The sequence below is a fragment of the Hypanus sabinus genome, chromosome 7 (assembly GCF_030144855.1).
Source record: "Hypanus sabinus isolate sHypSab1 chromosome 7, sHypSab1.hap1, whole genome shotgun sequence".
Lineage (NCBI taxonomy): Eukaryota > Metazoa > Chordata > Chondrichthyes > Myliobatiformes > Dasyatidae > Hypanus > Hypanus sabinus.
This window is the reverse complement of record NC_082712.1, coordinates 108551209-108564286: the sequence shown is the minus strand read 5'-3', so window position 1 is coordinate 108564286 and position 13078 is coordinate 108551209. Positions and strand designations below refer to the sequence as shown.

General features: G+C 42.2%; 1 protein-coding gene and 1 non-coding gene across 2 annotated transcripts in view; both read right to left on the bottom strand.

The window, feature by feature from the left end:
- The window catches only part of mtch2 (mitochondrial carrier homolog 2), a 48665-nt gene that overhangs the window by 5155 nt on the left and 30432 nt on the right, over positions 1–13078 (bottom strand). Inside the window, exon 12 of the mRNA XM_059975350.1 lies at positions 9471–9546. Within this exon, the coding sequence (XP_059831333.1) occupies positions 9471–9546 (76 nt within the window). The remainder of the gene's footprint in view (positions 1–9470; positions 9547–13078) is intronic.
- Positions 216–346, bottom strand: LOC132397594 (small Cajal body-specific RNA 14). Its single transcript, XR_009513407.1, has one exon. It is a non-coding gene; the product is annotated as a small Cajal body-specific RNA 14 (non-coding RNA).

Genomic DNA, 13078 nt, shown 5'->3' with positions numbered 1-13078 from the left:
GGCAGGTTAATACTGTGTGCCAGACCTTGCTTAGCTAACTTATCCAAAACGTGCAAGCCTATCCAACTAACTTCAATAAATGTTACAGCCCATATAACTTAACATGCACAATTAAAAAATAATCCTGCTGAATAGCAAAAAGGTGTATGCTCTCAACTTGATGTATAACAGCCAGCATCCCCAGTCTGGAATCAACCTTGTGCATGTTGCAAAGAGATGTTAGGAACCATCGCACAGAAACCCTGCTAACTCCACAGGGCCTGTCGGTGAGAACCATCTTTAATCTGTGTGGTATATTCCAGCCACATCATATCAGCTGGATAATGTAGCAGTTGAGAATATCCACAGTGACATGTGATAAGGCAGGACATAGAGTTAAGAGTTACTCAGCAAGGAAATAGGTCATTTGGCCCCAAAATCCAAGCTAACTAAGATGTATACCTAGACTAGTCCCAGTTAGGTTAGTGGGAAACAGGTCTGTCCTTAGCCGATTTCCCTTTAAATCTTTCCTATCCATGTATCAAATGTCTTTTAAACATTGTAATTGTACCTGCCCATGGCAGCTTTTTCCATATACCCACCAGCCATTGTGATAAACTTGCCTCTCTTAAATCTTTCCCCTCTCACCTCAAACATGTCCTTCAAAGAAAAAGTGTGACTATCTGCCCAATCTATGACCCTCATGATTTTGTAACTCTTCATAAGCTCACTCCTCCACCTCCTTCACTCCAGGGAAATTAATCCTGGCCTATTCGGTCTCTCCTTATAACTCAAGTGTACAGTCTCAGCAACATCTTTGTGAATATTCTTTGTACTGCAGTGACCAGAACTGCACACAAATGTGGTCTCACCAGTGTCTTGTATAATCAGAATATCCCAACTCTTATACTCAGTGACACAAATATGCCATCAGCCTTCTTCACCACTGTGAGTAGCTGCTTTCAGAGAATACGTATGTTCCTCAGTTCAACAATACTCCCCAGAGAACTCAAACACGAGGAAATCTGCAGATGCTGGAAATTCAAGCAACACACACAAATGGCCGATGGAACACAGCAAGCTAGGCAGCATCAATGCAGCTTGGCCTGCTGCGTAACACCAGCATTTTGTGTGTGTTGCTCCCCAGAGAACTGCAATCTTAACCATAATTTTCTCCAAACACAAATCCATGCTGACTATCCCTAATCAGACTCTGACTTTCCAGATGCAAATACTATCTCCAGTAGTTTTCCCACCACTAATGTTAGACTTACCAGCCTACAGTTTCCTGACTTGTCCTTGAGTAAAGGGACATTAACCACCTTCTAATACCTCACATATAGCTCACTCCTCAACTTCGTTGACACGATTCTCATTCACTTTGTAAAGGTGGTTTGTGTCTAATGAATCTAACCAAAGTCAGGAATTGGTTTAAAGGGAATGTACATATGTATATTTTGTATAGATTTACAGAACCTATATGATAAAGTGCAAATTAATGCTTATGAATTGATGAAAATGTATTGATCTTAGTTATCTGGTACAAGGTAGAGGAAGGATAATGAAATGAAGTCATTTAAGAACCTATGCTGGGTCCTCCGTTATTCAATATGTAGATTACAGAATCAGATAATTCAAGAGGCAGTCGTACGGGAGGGGCATAATGTAACAGAACTTACGTATACAAAAGTAGAGTGGAGAAGAAGAAAACCAGTTGACGCAGTGTAATGGCATTTCTAAAAGTCATTTGACACAGAATGTTTATGACATCAAGGTTATTATACTAGCACGGATAAAGATGGGTTAAGTTTTAAAAATACAGAATACAGGGATTCACTTTTACATGGATAAATCATGACATACAGTACAACAAGGATTAATGCTGCGACCACCACTATTACAAACTAACAATGAGGAAGGTAGAGGGAGCTAGTGTATTAAATCAAAGTTTACTGCTGATATGAAGACAGCAGGGAAAGCAAACTGTAAAGGAAGTACAAGTAGTCTGCAAAAGCATTAAACAGTTAACTCAGTGAGCAAGACTGTGAAAGATGCAGCTAAACGTGGATAAAGGTGACATTAACCACACTGAGAAGAGAATAGTAAAACAGGATTACTTAAGTTGAAAACCACTGTTTAGAGAGATGTTGATGCCAAGAGACAACATGCTGGTACAGTAATTAAGGCAGCGCATAAAATGTTCCCTTTTATTGCAAGGAAAATGAAGTATTACATCATGAAGTTCTATTACCATTTCAGGATGAACATATTAGGTTAAAGACAGTGCAGAATAAATTCACTGCAATGATTCCTAGTATGGAGGCATTATCTTTTATTATTCTACACTGTCCAGAATTTAGATAATTGAAAAATACAAGGCCCTGAGGGGCTCGACGGGGTAAAGGTGTGTGCTGCAACACACAGCTCGAACCACATCATCAAGTTCGCCGATGACATGACCGTGGTGGGTCTCATCAGCAAGAATGATGAGTCAGCATATAAGGAGGAGGTGCAGTGGCTAACAGACTGGTGCAAAGCCAACAACCTGTCTCTGAATGTGAACAAAAGAGATGGTTGTTGACTTCAGGAGGGTATGGAGCGACCACTCCCTGCTGAACGTCGACGGCTCCTCAGCAGAGATGGTAAAGAGCACCAAATTGCTTGGTGTTCACCTGGCGAAGAATCTCACCTGGTCCCTCAACACCAGCTCCATGGCAAAAAAAAGCCCAGCAGTGTCTCTACTTTCTGCGAAGGCTGGAGAAAGTCTATTTTCCACCCTCTACCCTCATCACATTCTACAGGGGTTGTATTGAGAGCATCCTGAGCAGCTGCATCACTGCCTGGTTTGGAAATTGCATCATCTCGGATCGCAAGACCCTGCAGCGGATAGTGAGATCAGCTGAGATCATCATCGGGGTCTCTCTTCCCGCCATTACAGACATTTACACTACACGCTGCATCTGCAAGGTAAACAGCATTATGAAGGACCCCATACAAACTCATACAAACTCTTCTCCCTTCTGCCATCTGGGAAAAGGCACCAGAGCATGCGGGCTCTCATGATCAGACAATGTAACAGTTTCTTCCCCCAAGCCATCAGACTCCTCCATACCCACAGTCTGGACTGACACCTACTTACTGCCCTCTACTGTGCCTATTGTATTGTTTATTATTTATTGTAATGCCTGCATTGTTTTGTGCACTTTATGCAGTCCTGTGTAGGTCTGCAGTCCAGTGTAGTTTTTTTTCTGTGTTGTTTTTCACATAGTTCAGTCTAGTTTTTGTACTGTTTCATGTAGCACTATGGTCCTGAAAAATGTCTCATTTTTACTGTGTACTGTACCAGCAGTTATGGTCGAAATGACAATAAAAAGTGACTTGACTTGAAATGTTAAGTGTATGCATCCAACTGGGTAAGAGATGAAGGTGACCTGAATCTCTCAAAATATTGTGAATCTTTTCAGTTCTTTTCAAATTGAGTATATTATCATAGGCATAATTACATGAATGCATAAATGCAATCAGACACTTACTTGCAGCAGTGCCACAGGCACTTATTATTTGAGGCACAACATTTAGAAAAAAACATAGCTTATACATAAATAATACAGGAACGGTACTAGAACAAAAATAAACACATTTTCTTATAATGCAAAGTGGTCATAGGGTTGTTATGTTGAGGTAGCGATTAGGGTTCCTCAGTGAGCTGCTGGAGATTCAGTTATTTAGTATGTTCAAGACTAATAATAAATGAACTTAGGTAAATTACGGATTCCAGGACCTACTCAGAAAGTGGAGCTGTGCCTAACATCAGCCGTGCAATAGCAGAGCAGAGCAGATTTGGGGTCTGTGTAAACAACCACTGCTCATATTTTATACATGTTCTTACATACAAGCAATGCACATTCTCACACCTGAAGGACCTGGCTTTAACTTTTAGAATATGCTTCCTAATCTTAAACCCCACAATCAATAAAACCTCTACATGTCCTATCAATAACCCTGAAGACTTCTATTAAATAACCACTTCATTTTTTAGATTCCAGAAATACAAAGCCTGGGTTATCATCTGAACTCAATGTAACCCTGTGTCCATGCCTCATTCTAATACACCTACTCCCCTAAGGCCAGTAAATCCTGGTGGCACAACTACCATCAGACCTCCAGGTAATTTCCACGCAGGATTTTGTATGACTGTAGAATCTATCATTGGTATAACTACCATTCCTTTAACTTTTTTGATTCCCAACATATATAATAATTAGAAGCTAGAATATGTCACTCAGTCCCTTGAGCCTATTCCACCATTCATCAGATCATGTTCTGTAGCTGGGCATGACATTTCAATGATCTATATGCACAGATTGCTAAACCTCACTGGATCATCACATCCTCCAACTTTTTGTCACTCAGTTTAGTGAGAATGGGGGCAGATGCCATTTGGCCCATTGTATAAACCACAGCAATTCCTAGTTCCTTAGCCTCCACAGTCTTTCAAATTCTTCTACATCTCCAATCTTTTCATGTTTCTCCGATGTTAATACCATCTAATGTGTACGTTGCTAGTCTTCTTTCTGTTATGAACAAATTCAGCTCTCTCCCAATATTCAAGTCATACATAAACCATTTCTCATTGAACACAAGTCACAGCTTGCCAACTGCACTACTTCCTATTCCCAATTTTTATGTTTTCTCATGATTTCTCATTCGATGAATGACTTCAAAAAATTCATTAAAATCAACAGGCGTTCCCTTGTGCACTACTTCAGTAACACCTTAATAAAGTTTGTTAGGTAGGGATAATCTAGTAAACCTTCACTATACTAGTAGAGTCTATACTTAAATAGACTCTAATAATCTTATCTTTAGACTAATAACCCAAGTAGCATTGTCTAAACAAGGATTAAAATACTAGCTATAACCTATTTCCCCCTAATTTGTGGGATATATTACACCAAGGACACTTCAGAGTCGACCACATTACTCTGGGTCTGCAGTCTCGCAGAGGCCTCATAAGGAAGGATAGCAGGAACTCTTGCCTAGAACCATTTGGGGTTTTACAACAGTCTGGTAGTCTCACGGCCACTATAAATATTAGCTTTCTCCCCACAGGCTTGTTCAATTAAATGTATATTCTTCCTGTGGTGGAAAACAATGTCCCTATGTTTTTGTCTAATCTTCCAGATAGTAAAATGCTAAAATAGCCAGTTAGCCAATGTACTCTTATCTAAGAGATTTGGGAGTAGGGTGTAAGAGCCACGATCTTATTGATAGCAAGCATGCTTGAAGAACCATACACACTAATTCTCCTCGCACTTCATTCTCTTCATTGGAATTGGGAACATGTTTTAACATTAACCCTGGCAACCAGTTGGAGTGGAGAAGCAAGTGTGGGTCTCTGATCTGCCAAGTATTGTAACATTTGTCAAAGTAAAAAGGATTAAATCTCTTAACTGCATATTTGCTGCTTTCCCCACCCACCCATACCATAGGCTGTTCAATCTGATAGTATAGAACTGACAACTTTACAGGTCTCACTATACAACACATTCTAATTATGGTGGATGAGAACTCTGGACTCTCCAATCAGTGTAATACCAGTGCCATGTGTTTTTTTTCAAGAATGCTTCATATCCAGCAGTATCTTCTAAAGCTCAGCCCTTTGATACTACAGATCAGTCTAATTCTCTCTGGTGCTTCTGGCTTTGATGTACCACGCCATTTACCCAAGATGTCAGGTGAATCCTCAATCGCCGGCAACCTGTCAGTCATCTACATGGCTACATATTAAGTTAACTAACTCAACCTATCCAAATTCAAGCCTAAGACAGCTAAGGAGCACCCTGAAGGAGAGGTGTCACGGAGGCATTTTCTGGCCATTTATAGTCAAAATGTGTCACAAATGCTTTCCCTGAGCAGTCTGTTCTCAAGCCTCAAGTCTTTCCCTTCACCTGCAATGGGAAAAATAGGAAGCAGAATACTGATACGCTCCTCCACGGGGCCAAGGTAGAAGCGTTCACGTCGCGGCCCTGTTTCAATCAATTCTACCACCACCAAGCGCAGCAGTAGTGTATTTAACATTTTAGTACCATTGATTTGATCATGCCTGAAGACAGAGGTTGTCGATGTCAGAAACATGGGTCTTTTTCAAGATCAGCATTGATTGTTATATCGTTGAAGGATTCTCTGCAGCTAAACAAAACATCCTCGCTACATTATGCAACGAGTTGCAGTTTGACATCCTCTGCCTGCAGGAGACACACAGAGGAAGCGAAAACAACCGCCCAAAATTACCAGGAAAGTTCCTGGTTATTGAAAGACCTCATCAACAATATGGCAGTGCTGTATTTGTTAGAGCTGGTTCAGTCGTAGAAGCCACTTCTAAAACAGAGGAGGACAACATTGAAATTCTAACTGTAGAGCTGAGCAAAGAAGTAGAGACCTCAGTGTACAAGCCACTGGGCTCAGTTTTCAGCTTCTCTAACCCTGTATGCAACCTGCACAGTAAACCACAGATCATTAGAGATTTTAATAGCCACAGTACCCAATGGGGGTACAAGGAGTCTAACAACGATGGAGAAGCAGTCGAAGAATGGATGGACGCTAACCAACTTCGTCTCATCCACGATCCTAAACTGCCAGCCTCTTTTCACAGTGCCCGCTGGAAGTGCAGTTGTAACCCAGATCTTGCCATTGTCAGCAACAACATTGCTGGCGTCTGCAAGAAGCTTGTCACAGACCCAATACCACAGACACAGCACCGTCCTATTGGTAGTCAGATAAATGCAGCAGTGTTACCAACTGTCGTACCCTTCAAGAGGCTACAAGAAAGCCGATTGGAATGGGTTCACAAGAGCACTTGACCATAACGTTAAATGTATTAAACCAGTACCTGAGCACTACAACCTGTTTGCAAAAGCTGTCCAGAAAAGAGCCAAAAGAAAGATCCCCCAAGGTTGTAGAGCACACTACACCTCTGAATGCTGAACTCTACAGGGAGTATGTCTCAATGTTTGAATCTGACCTCTTCTCAGAGGAAACAATAACTGCCGGTGAGAGGGTGATGTTAAGTATCTCTCAGGGGCGTCAAAACACCTGGAACACCTTGATAGAGACAACAGATCTTACACAAATCAGCAAGAAGGCATGGTCTTATGCAAACTTGGAGGCGATCCCAAGAAAGCTGCCCAACATCCCAATGTGTCTGCTAACCAAGTTGCACACCTAAATGGAAACCTAAAAGTTGCTCCTAAATGGAAAAACCAAAAAGAAACAACCACGAGCACAACTAGAGAGGAAGTAGTTCAGCAATGACCCTGGCTTCATTGGACCATTCACCATGGAGGAGCTGGAAACTGGTATATCTAGTCTAAAACATGGGAAAGCAATTGGTCTTGACAACATAGCATCAGAGCAGATAAAGCATTTTGGACAGCAAGCAAAGAAATGGCTCCTACAACACACAAGCTACCTAATACTTGGCAGAAGTCACATGTAATAGCACTATTAAAGCCCGGAAAAGATCCCTCAGATCCTAAGAGTTTTCGGCCGATCTCACTGCTTGGCCACTTCAAAAAGCTGTTTGAACGCCTGATACTCAATAGGATAGCACCAACTGTAGATGAGAAGATCATTCCAGAGCAAGCAAGTTTCCACCCCAGCAAATCAACAACAAGACAACTGCTCAACCTCATACAATATATCGAAGATGGTTTTGAGCAAGGGATGGTAAAGGGTGCTGTTTTTGTAGACTTGTCAGCAGCTTACGGTACAGTGAACCATAGACGTCTCCTCTGCAAGATCCTAGAGATGACAAAAGATATTAACAGAGCTGTTAGAGTGCATGCTTCAAAATCACCAGTTCTATGTTGAACGAGGTAGGAAGCGCAGCAGGTGGAGTATTCAGAAGAATGGCCTTCCTCAGGGAAGTATGCTCGCTCCGCTGCTGTACAACACCTACACGAATGACCAACCTATAGATGATGTCACACGCCATTTTACGTATGCTGATGACTTATGCATCACTGCCCAAAGCACTGATTTTAACACTGTGGAGAAAACACTTTCCGAGACCTTGGAGGGACTAACATCCTACTATGAAGAAAATCACCTCTGCGCAAATCCATCAAAGATGCAAGTTTGTGCATTCCACCTCAGGAACCATGAAGCCAAACGACAGCTTAAAGTAACTTGGTGTGGAGCCACACTGACGTATTGCAGGCACCCTATCTACTTAGAAGTCACCCCTGACAGATGCCTCACTTTCAAGAACCACATCAATAAGACAAAGGCAAAAGTGAGCGCATGAAACAATATTCTGAATAAGCTCACTAACACAAAATGGGGAGCAAGCTCGAAAACATTGTGAGCCTGTGCACTTGCTCTTTGCTATTCCATTACCAAATCTGCCCGCCCTGCATGGGAAAGATCTACTCATGCTAAGAAGATGGATGTCGTTCCAAATGCAAGCTGCTGACTTATCACAAGTTGTTTAAAACCAACAAACACCAACAGCCTATATATCCTGGCGGGGATAGAAGAAGAACGGTAGCCAGCAAGAAAGAACGACTCTGTCAAACATCAGATGAGAGGCACCCTCTACACGGTCATACACCCACACCCAGCTGCCTAAAGTGAAGGAAGAGCTTCATGAACAGTGCTTTTCCATTACAATCAACCCCACCTGAAGCCCATATTGCCTTGTGGAAAGACGGGCTCGCCAGTCTCAAACAACCCCCAACGATGGAAATTCCACCGGATGAAAGCCTTCCCCCAGGAGCTAATTGCAACTGGGCAACCTGGAAGTGCCTTAACAGACTGAGGACTGGTGTCACTAAGCAAATGGGGATACACAACCAGCCCAACAACTTGTGAATGCGGAACTGAGCCACAAACTATGCAACATCTCCTGCAATGCCCATCGCTAGAGGAACCCTGCACTTGTTGCAGATCTTGCCGAATTCAACCACAAGATGCAAAAATGTGTCCAGTTCTGGCTGGACTATATACAGACTGTCCGTGGACACGATAAGAAGACCCTCCTCCACAAAGCAAGAATTAGGTAATTATTTTTAAACTTTCCAACTCTGATTTTGTTTTAAACTGCTGAAGAAATTGCTGAGCTAAAGCGTCTCTAATTGCAGCCCTTGGCCAGACTGCCCTGTGTCAGCTTTCCAGAGCTATAATTTTCTAGCATGTGAAACTGATGAAGAAACATTCTTTACACTGGAGTGGCCTGGGCTTGGAGAGAAAGATTCCTGAGAGAGCTGGTAGCAAGAAAGGTGAATTGGCAATTGCAAGACCATGCCCACAAGTACACATACCAGGGACAAGCATTAGCTGGGGCTATTTGCTCACTCCCCACTCACCTACCCCAGAAACCAGTCCACACAATGACTCTACACAGTGACTGCTGCTTGCTTCAGCCCATCGAGTACTGGCAGTTCAATATGTAACCTGACAGTCAACATAGCAGAAGCAGCTCGACTCACCTCTCTGCTCAACTGGCGCCAGCAGTCAATCCAAGAACTGTACACAGCAGCATAAGGGGGGAGACCACCAACCAGGCTGTGGAAAAATACACATGTGCAGAAATATTACACTGTTAAGTCAACAACACAGTATCTACAGGAGAGTGTGCTGTTAGATTGCTTGGAGAAATAAAACACACTCTCCGATATGTTGATCAGCAGCATTGCACTGGAGCTGCCAAAATGCTGAATAATGTTCTGATAGGCGCCACTCTTCACTTCACAATAATGCAGGAAATGTCCCCCAAGGCTAAAGGGCCACATCAAAGGGACACTATTTACTGCAATGACTTTCAACTCCAGGATCTAATGGATTGCCTCATTGCCAGTGTAATGAGGTACAGCATTCTGCTGCCCAAAGCTGCTGCAGGACATCATTAACTCCGTATACTAGTCTTAATCATTGAAAAGGAGGCAGTTATTTGGCACATATTGACTGTGCCATTAAAAAATAGCTTAACCCCACGTCCCAGAACTGAGCTGCAGATCACAACTTCACATATAACCCAATACTGTTTAAATGTGATGGGGTTTCTGCCTCTCCTACCCTCTTGGCAGCGAGGAGCAGCTCTGGGTGAAAAAGTTCTTACATTATCTCCTAATCCTACTACAAGTAATCTACATTCATTTGACCCCTTTACCAAAGGAAATAGGTTATTTCTATTTGTTCTATGTGAACCACTTCTAATATTGTGACACCTCAGCCAAATTCCCCTCCCCATCCCGACCAAACCCCCAGCCTCCTGTTCTAAACAAACAACTCCAGTCTATTCAATCTTTCCTCTCTGCTACATTCTTCCTGACCTGGCAACATCCTCTGCACACTCTCTAATATGGTCACATCCTTCCCACAATGTGGGGGAATAACCTCCTTGTTCATACCGTATACTCTATGGCATTTGTCTGCTAGCTTGAATAATCTGTGGACATATACATCAAGATTCTTTCCTCACTCATCCCTCCACCTTTGCTTTGTTGCACCTTCCCAATTTTCTGGATTGAATTTTCTCGGTCACTTCCCTGCTCAACTGACCAGACGATCTTCCTGCACTCTGAAGCTTCTGCTTCTCCAGCCAATCACACAATGAATTATCGTAGCACCTACTAACTTCCTTCCCTCATCTCTAAACCAAATTATTAGTATAACTTACTTATCAGAAGGTAAGGAACCAAAAATGATTCCTGTGGAATGCTACTAGTAACAGCCTTGCACTCACAAAATCACCTCCCAACCATGACCCTTTGCTTCCCATCAGTTTTTGGATCCCATGGGCTTTTACTGCTTTGACCAATCAGCCACATGGGAATTGTCAAAAACTTTGCTAAAATATGTAGACTAAATCTTTATCTCTTCAAAAAAAAAATCATTCAAATCAATAAGTCACAAGCTTCCTTTTACAATCCCATGCTAAATGAAGGTTTACCTTCGAACGGAATTTGAAAATATCCACTTAAATGGAATTAGTTATAATTACTGGGTCTCTCTCTCTTCCTCATTTTAAACAATGGTACAAAATTACTGTTGTTTATCCTGAAACTGGGGAGACGAGTTGCTGCAATTTCCTCATTTGCTTCATTTAACAGCTGGACTAACTAGACATGAGAACTCATCCATGGTCAATGATGCTGAACCCCTTAATTAGGTCTCATTGACAATACTTATCACATACAATATTTCACACAGCCTCCTGAACAACTGCACTCATACTCTCATTCCCTTTGCAAAGAGGCCTGCACAGTATTTAAGAACCTTCCCTACACTGCCCACCTCTACACTCTGATTACTTTAAAGTTTCTTCATCAGCTCTGCTCTTTCCTGTGTGAACCTCAAGCTCTATGCACTCATAAGACACCCTTCTTTTCATTTAACAGCACTATTTTACATTGGCAACACAAGTGATGAAGGGTTTCGGCCCAAAACGTCGTAACTACCTCCTCCCATAGATGCTGTCTGGCCTGCTGAGTTCTGCCATTTTGTGTTTTTAACTATTTTACATTGCTTCTTTTTACTTTGCTTATCCTCCTTTTGATCTCTCTCTCAGGTTTTCTGAACTCTTCCAAGCTTTATGATGTATTCGCTCTCTCTCTCTCTCTCATAGATACATTGTTTCCTATTTTTTCGCCTTTTTTTACATTCCTATTTTAACTTTGCCCTTGTCCATTAACTGTGCTAAGCCTACCTAATTTATGACCACTAACTAACCTGAAATGATTCTGTCCTGGGTTATGTTGGGTACTGGGAAGAGAGAAAATGAAACCCAATTTCCCGCATCATAAGACCACAAGGCAAAGGAGCAGAATTAGGCCATTCGTCCCATCGAGTCTGCTCAGCCACTTCATCACAGTTGAGCCATTTCCCTCTCAACACCCTTCTCCTGCCTTCTTCTCATAAACTTTCAATGCCCGAATCAAAAACCTATCAACCTCCACCTTAAATGCACCCAGTGACCTGCCCTCCACAGCAGCCTGTGGCAATGAATTTCAGATTTAACACCCTCTGGTTAAAGAAATTCCTCATCATTTCTGTTCTAAATGGATGTCCCTCTTTTGAGGTTGTGCCTTCTGGTCCTATACTCCCCCACCAAAAAGAAACATTCTCTTCACATCCACTCTAGGCCTTTCAACACTTGGTAGGTTTCAATTAGATCCCCACTTACCCTTCTAAATTTCAGCAAGTACAAACCCAAGCCTTCAATCACTACTCAAATGATAACCCTCATTCCTGAGATCATTCTTATGAAACTCCTCTGAACCCTTTCCAATGTCAGTACATCCTTTCTTAAATAAGAGGTCTAAAACTGCTCACAATACTCCAAATGAGGTCTGACCGGTGTCTTACACAGCCTCAGCATTACATCCTTGTTTTTATATTCTTATCCTCTTGAAATTAATGCTAAAAATTGCATTTGCCTTCCTCACCACCAACTCAACCTGCAAAACAACCTTTAGGTAATCCTGCACAAGGACTCCCAAATCCCTTTGCACCTCAGATTTTTGAATTTTCTGTTTAGAAAATAGTCTTTGCTTTTATTGCTTCTACCAAAGTGCATGACCACCACTTCCCGACACTCTATTTCATCTGCCACCTCTTTGCCCAATCTCCTAATCTGTCTAAGTTCTTCTACAGCCTTTCTGCTTCCTCTATCTGCTCCTTCACCTATCTTCGTATTGTTCACAAACTTGGCCACAAAGCCATCAACTTCATCATCCAAATAATTGACATACAATGTAAAGCAGCTGTGTGCATACATCTACTGATGCTTCTGGACACATCATCAGTGATGTTCCTGGAATCATCGGGTGTTTTGGGTCTTTCAACATCATACACCGTTCCAGGTGACCCAGCCAGGGCTGATCAGACTTGTGTCCAGATAACTAGCTAAACATGACTTCATGGCTCCCCTCTCTTGAGCCACACCCAACAGGAGGCCCTCTCTGCCCAATTGGTGGTACTGTGGATGGCTATTCTCTCTCCCTCGATGCCCAAATTGCTGTAGGCTCTGGCTAAGGAACAGGCTGCATATCCCCTACAACCAACTTCCACTGAGAGACACCTCGCTCTCCATCCA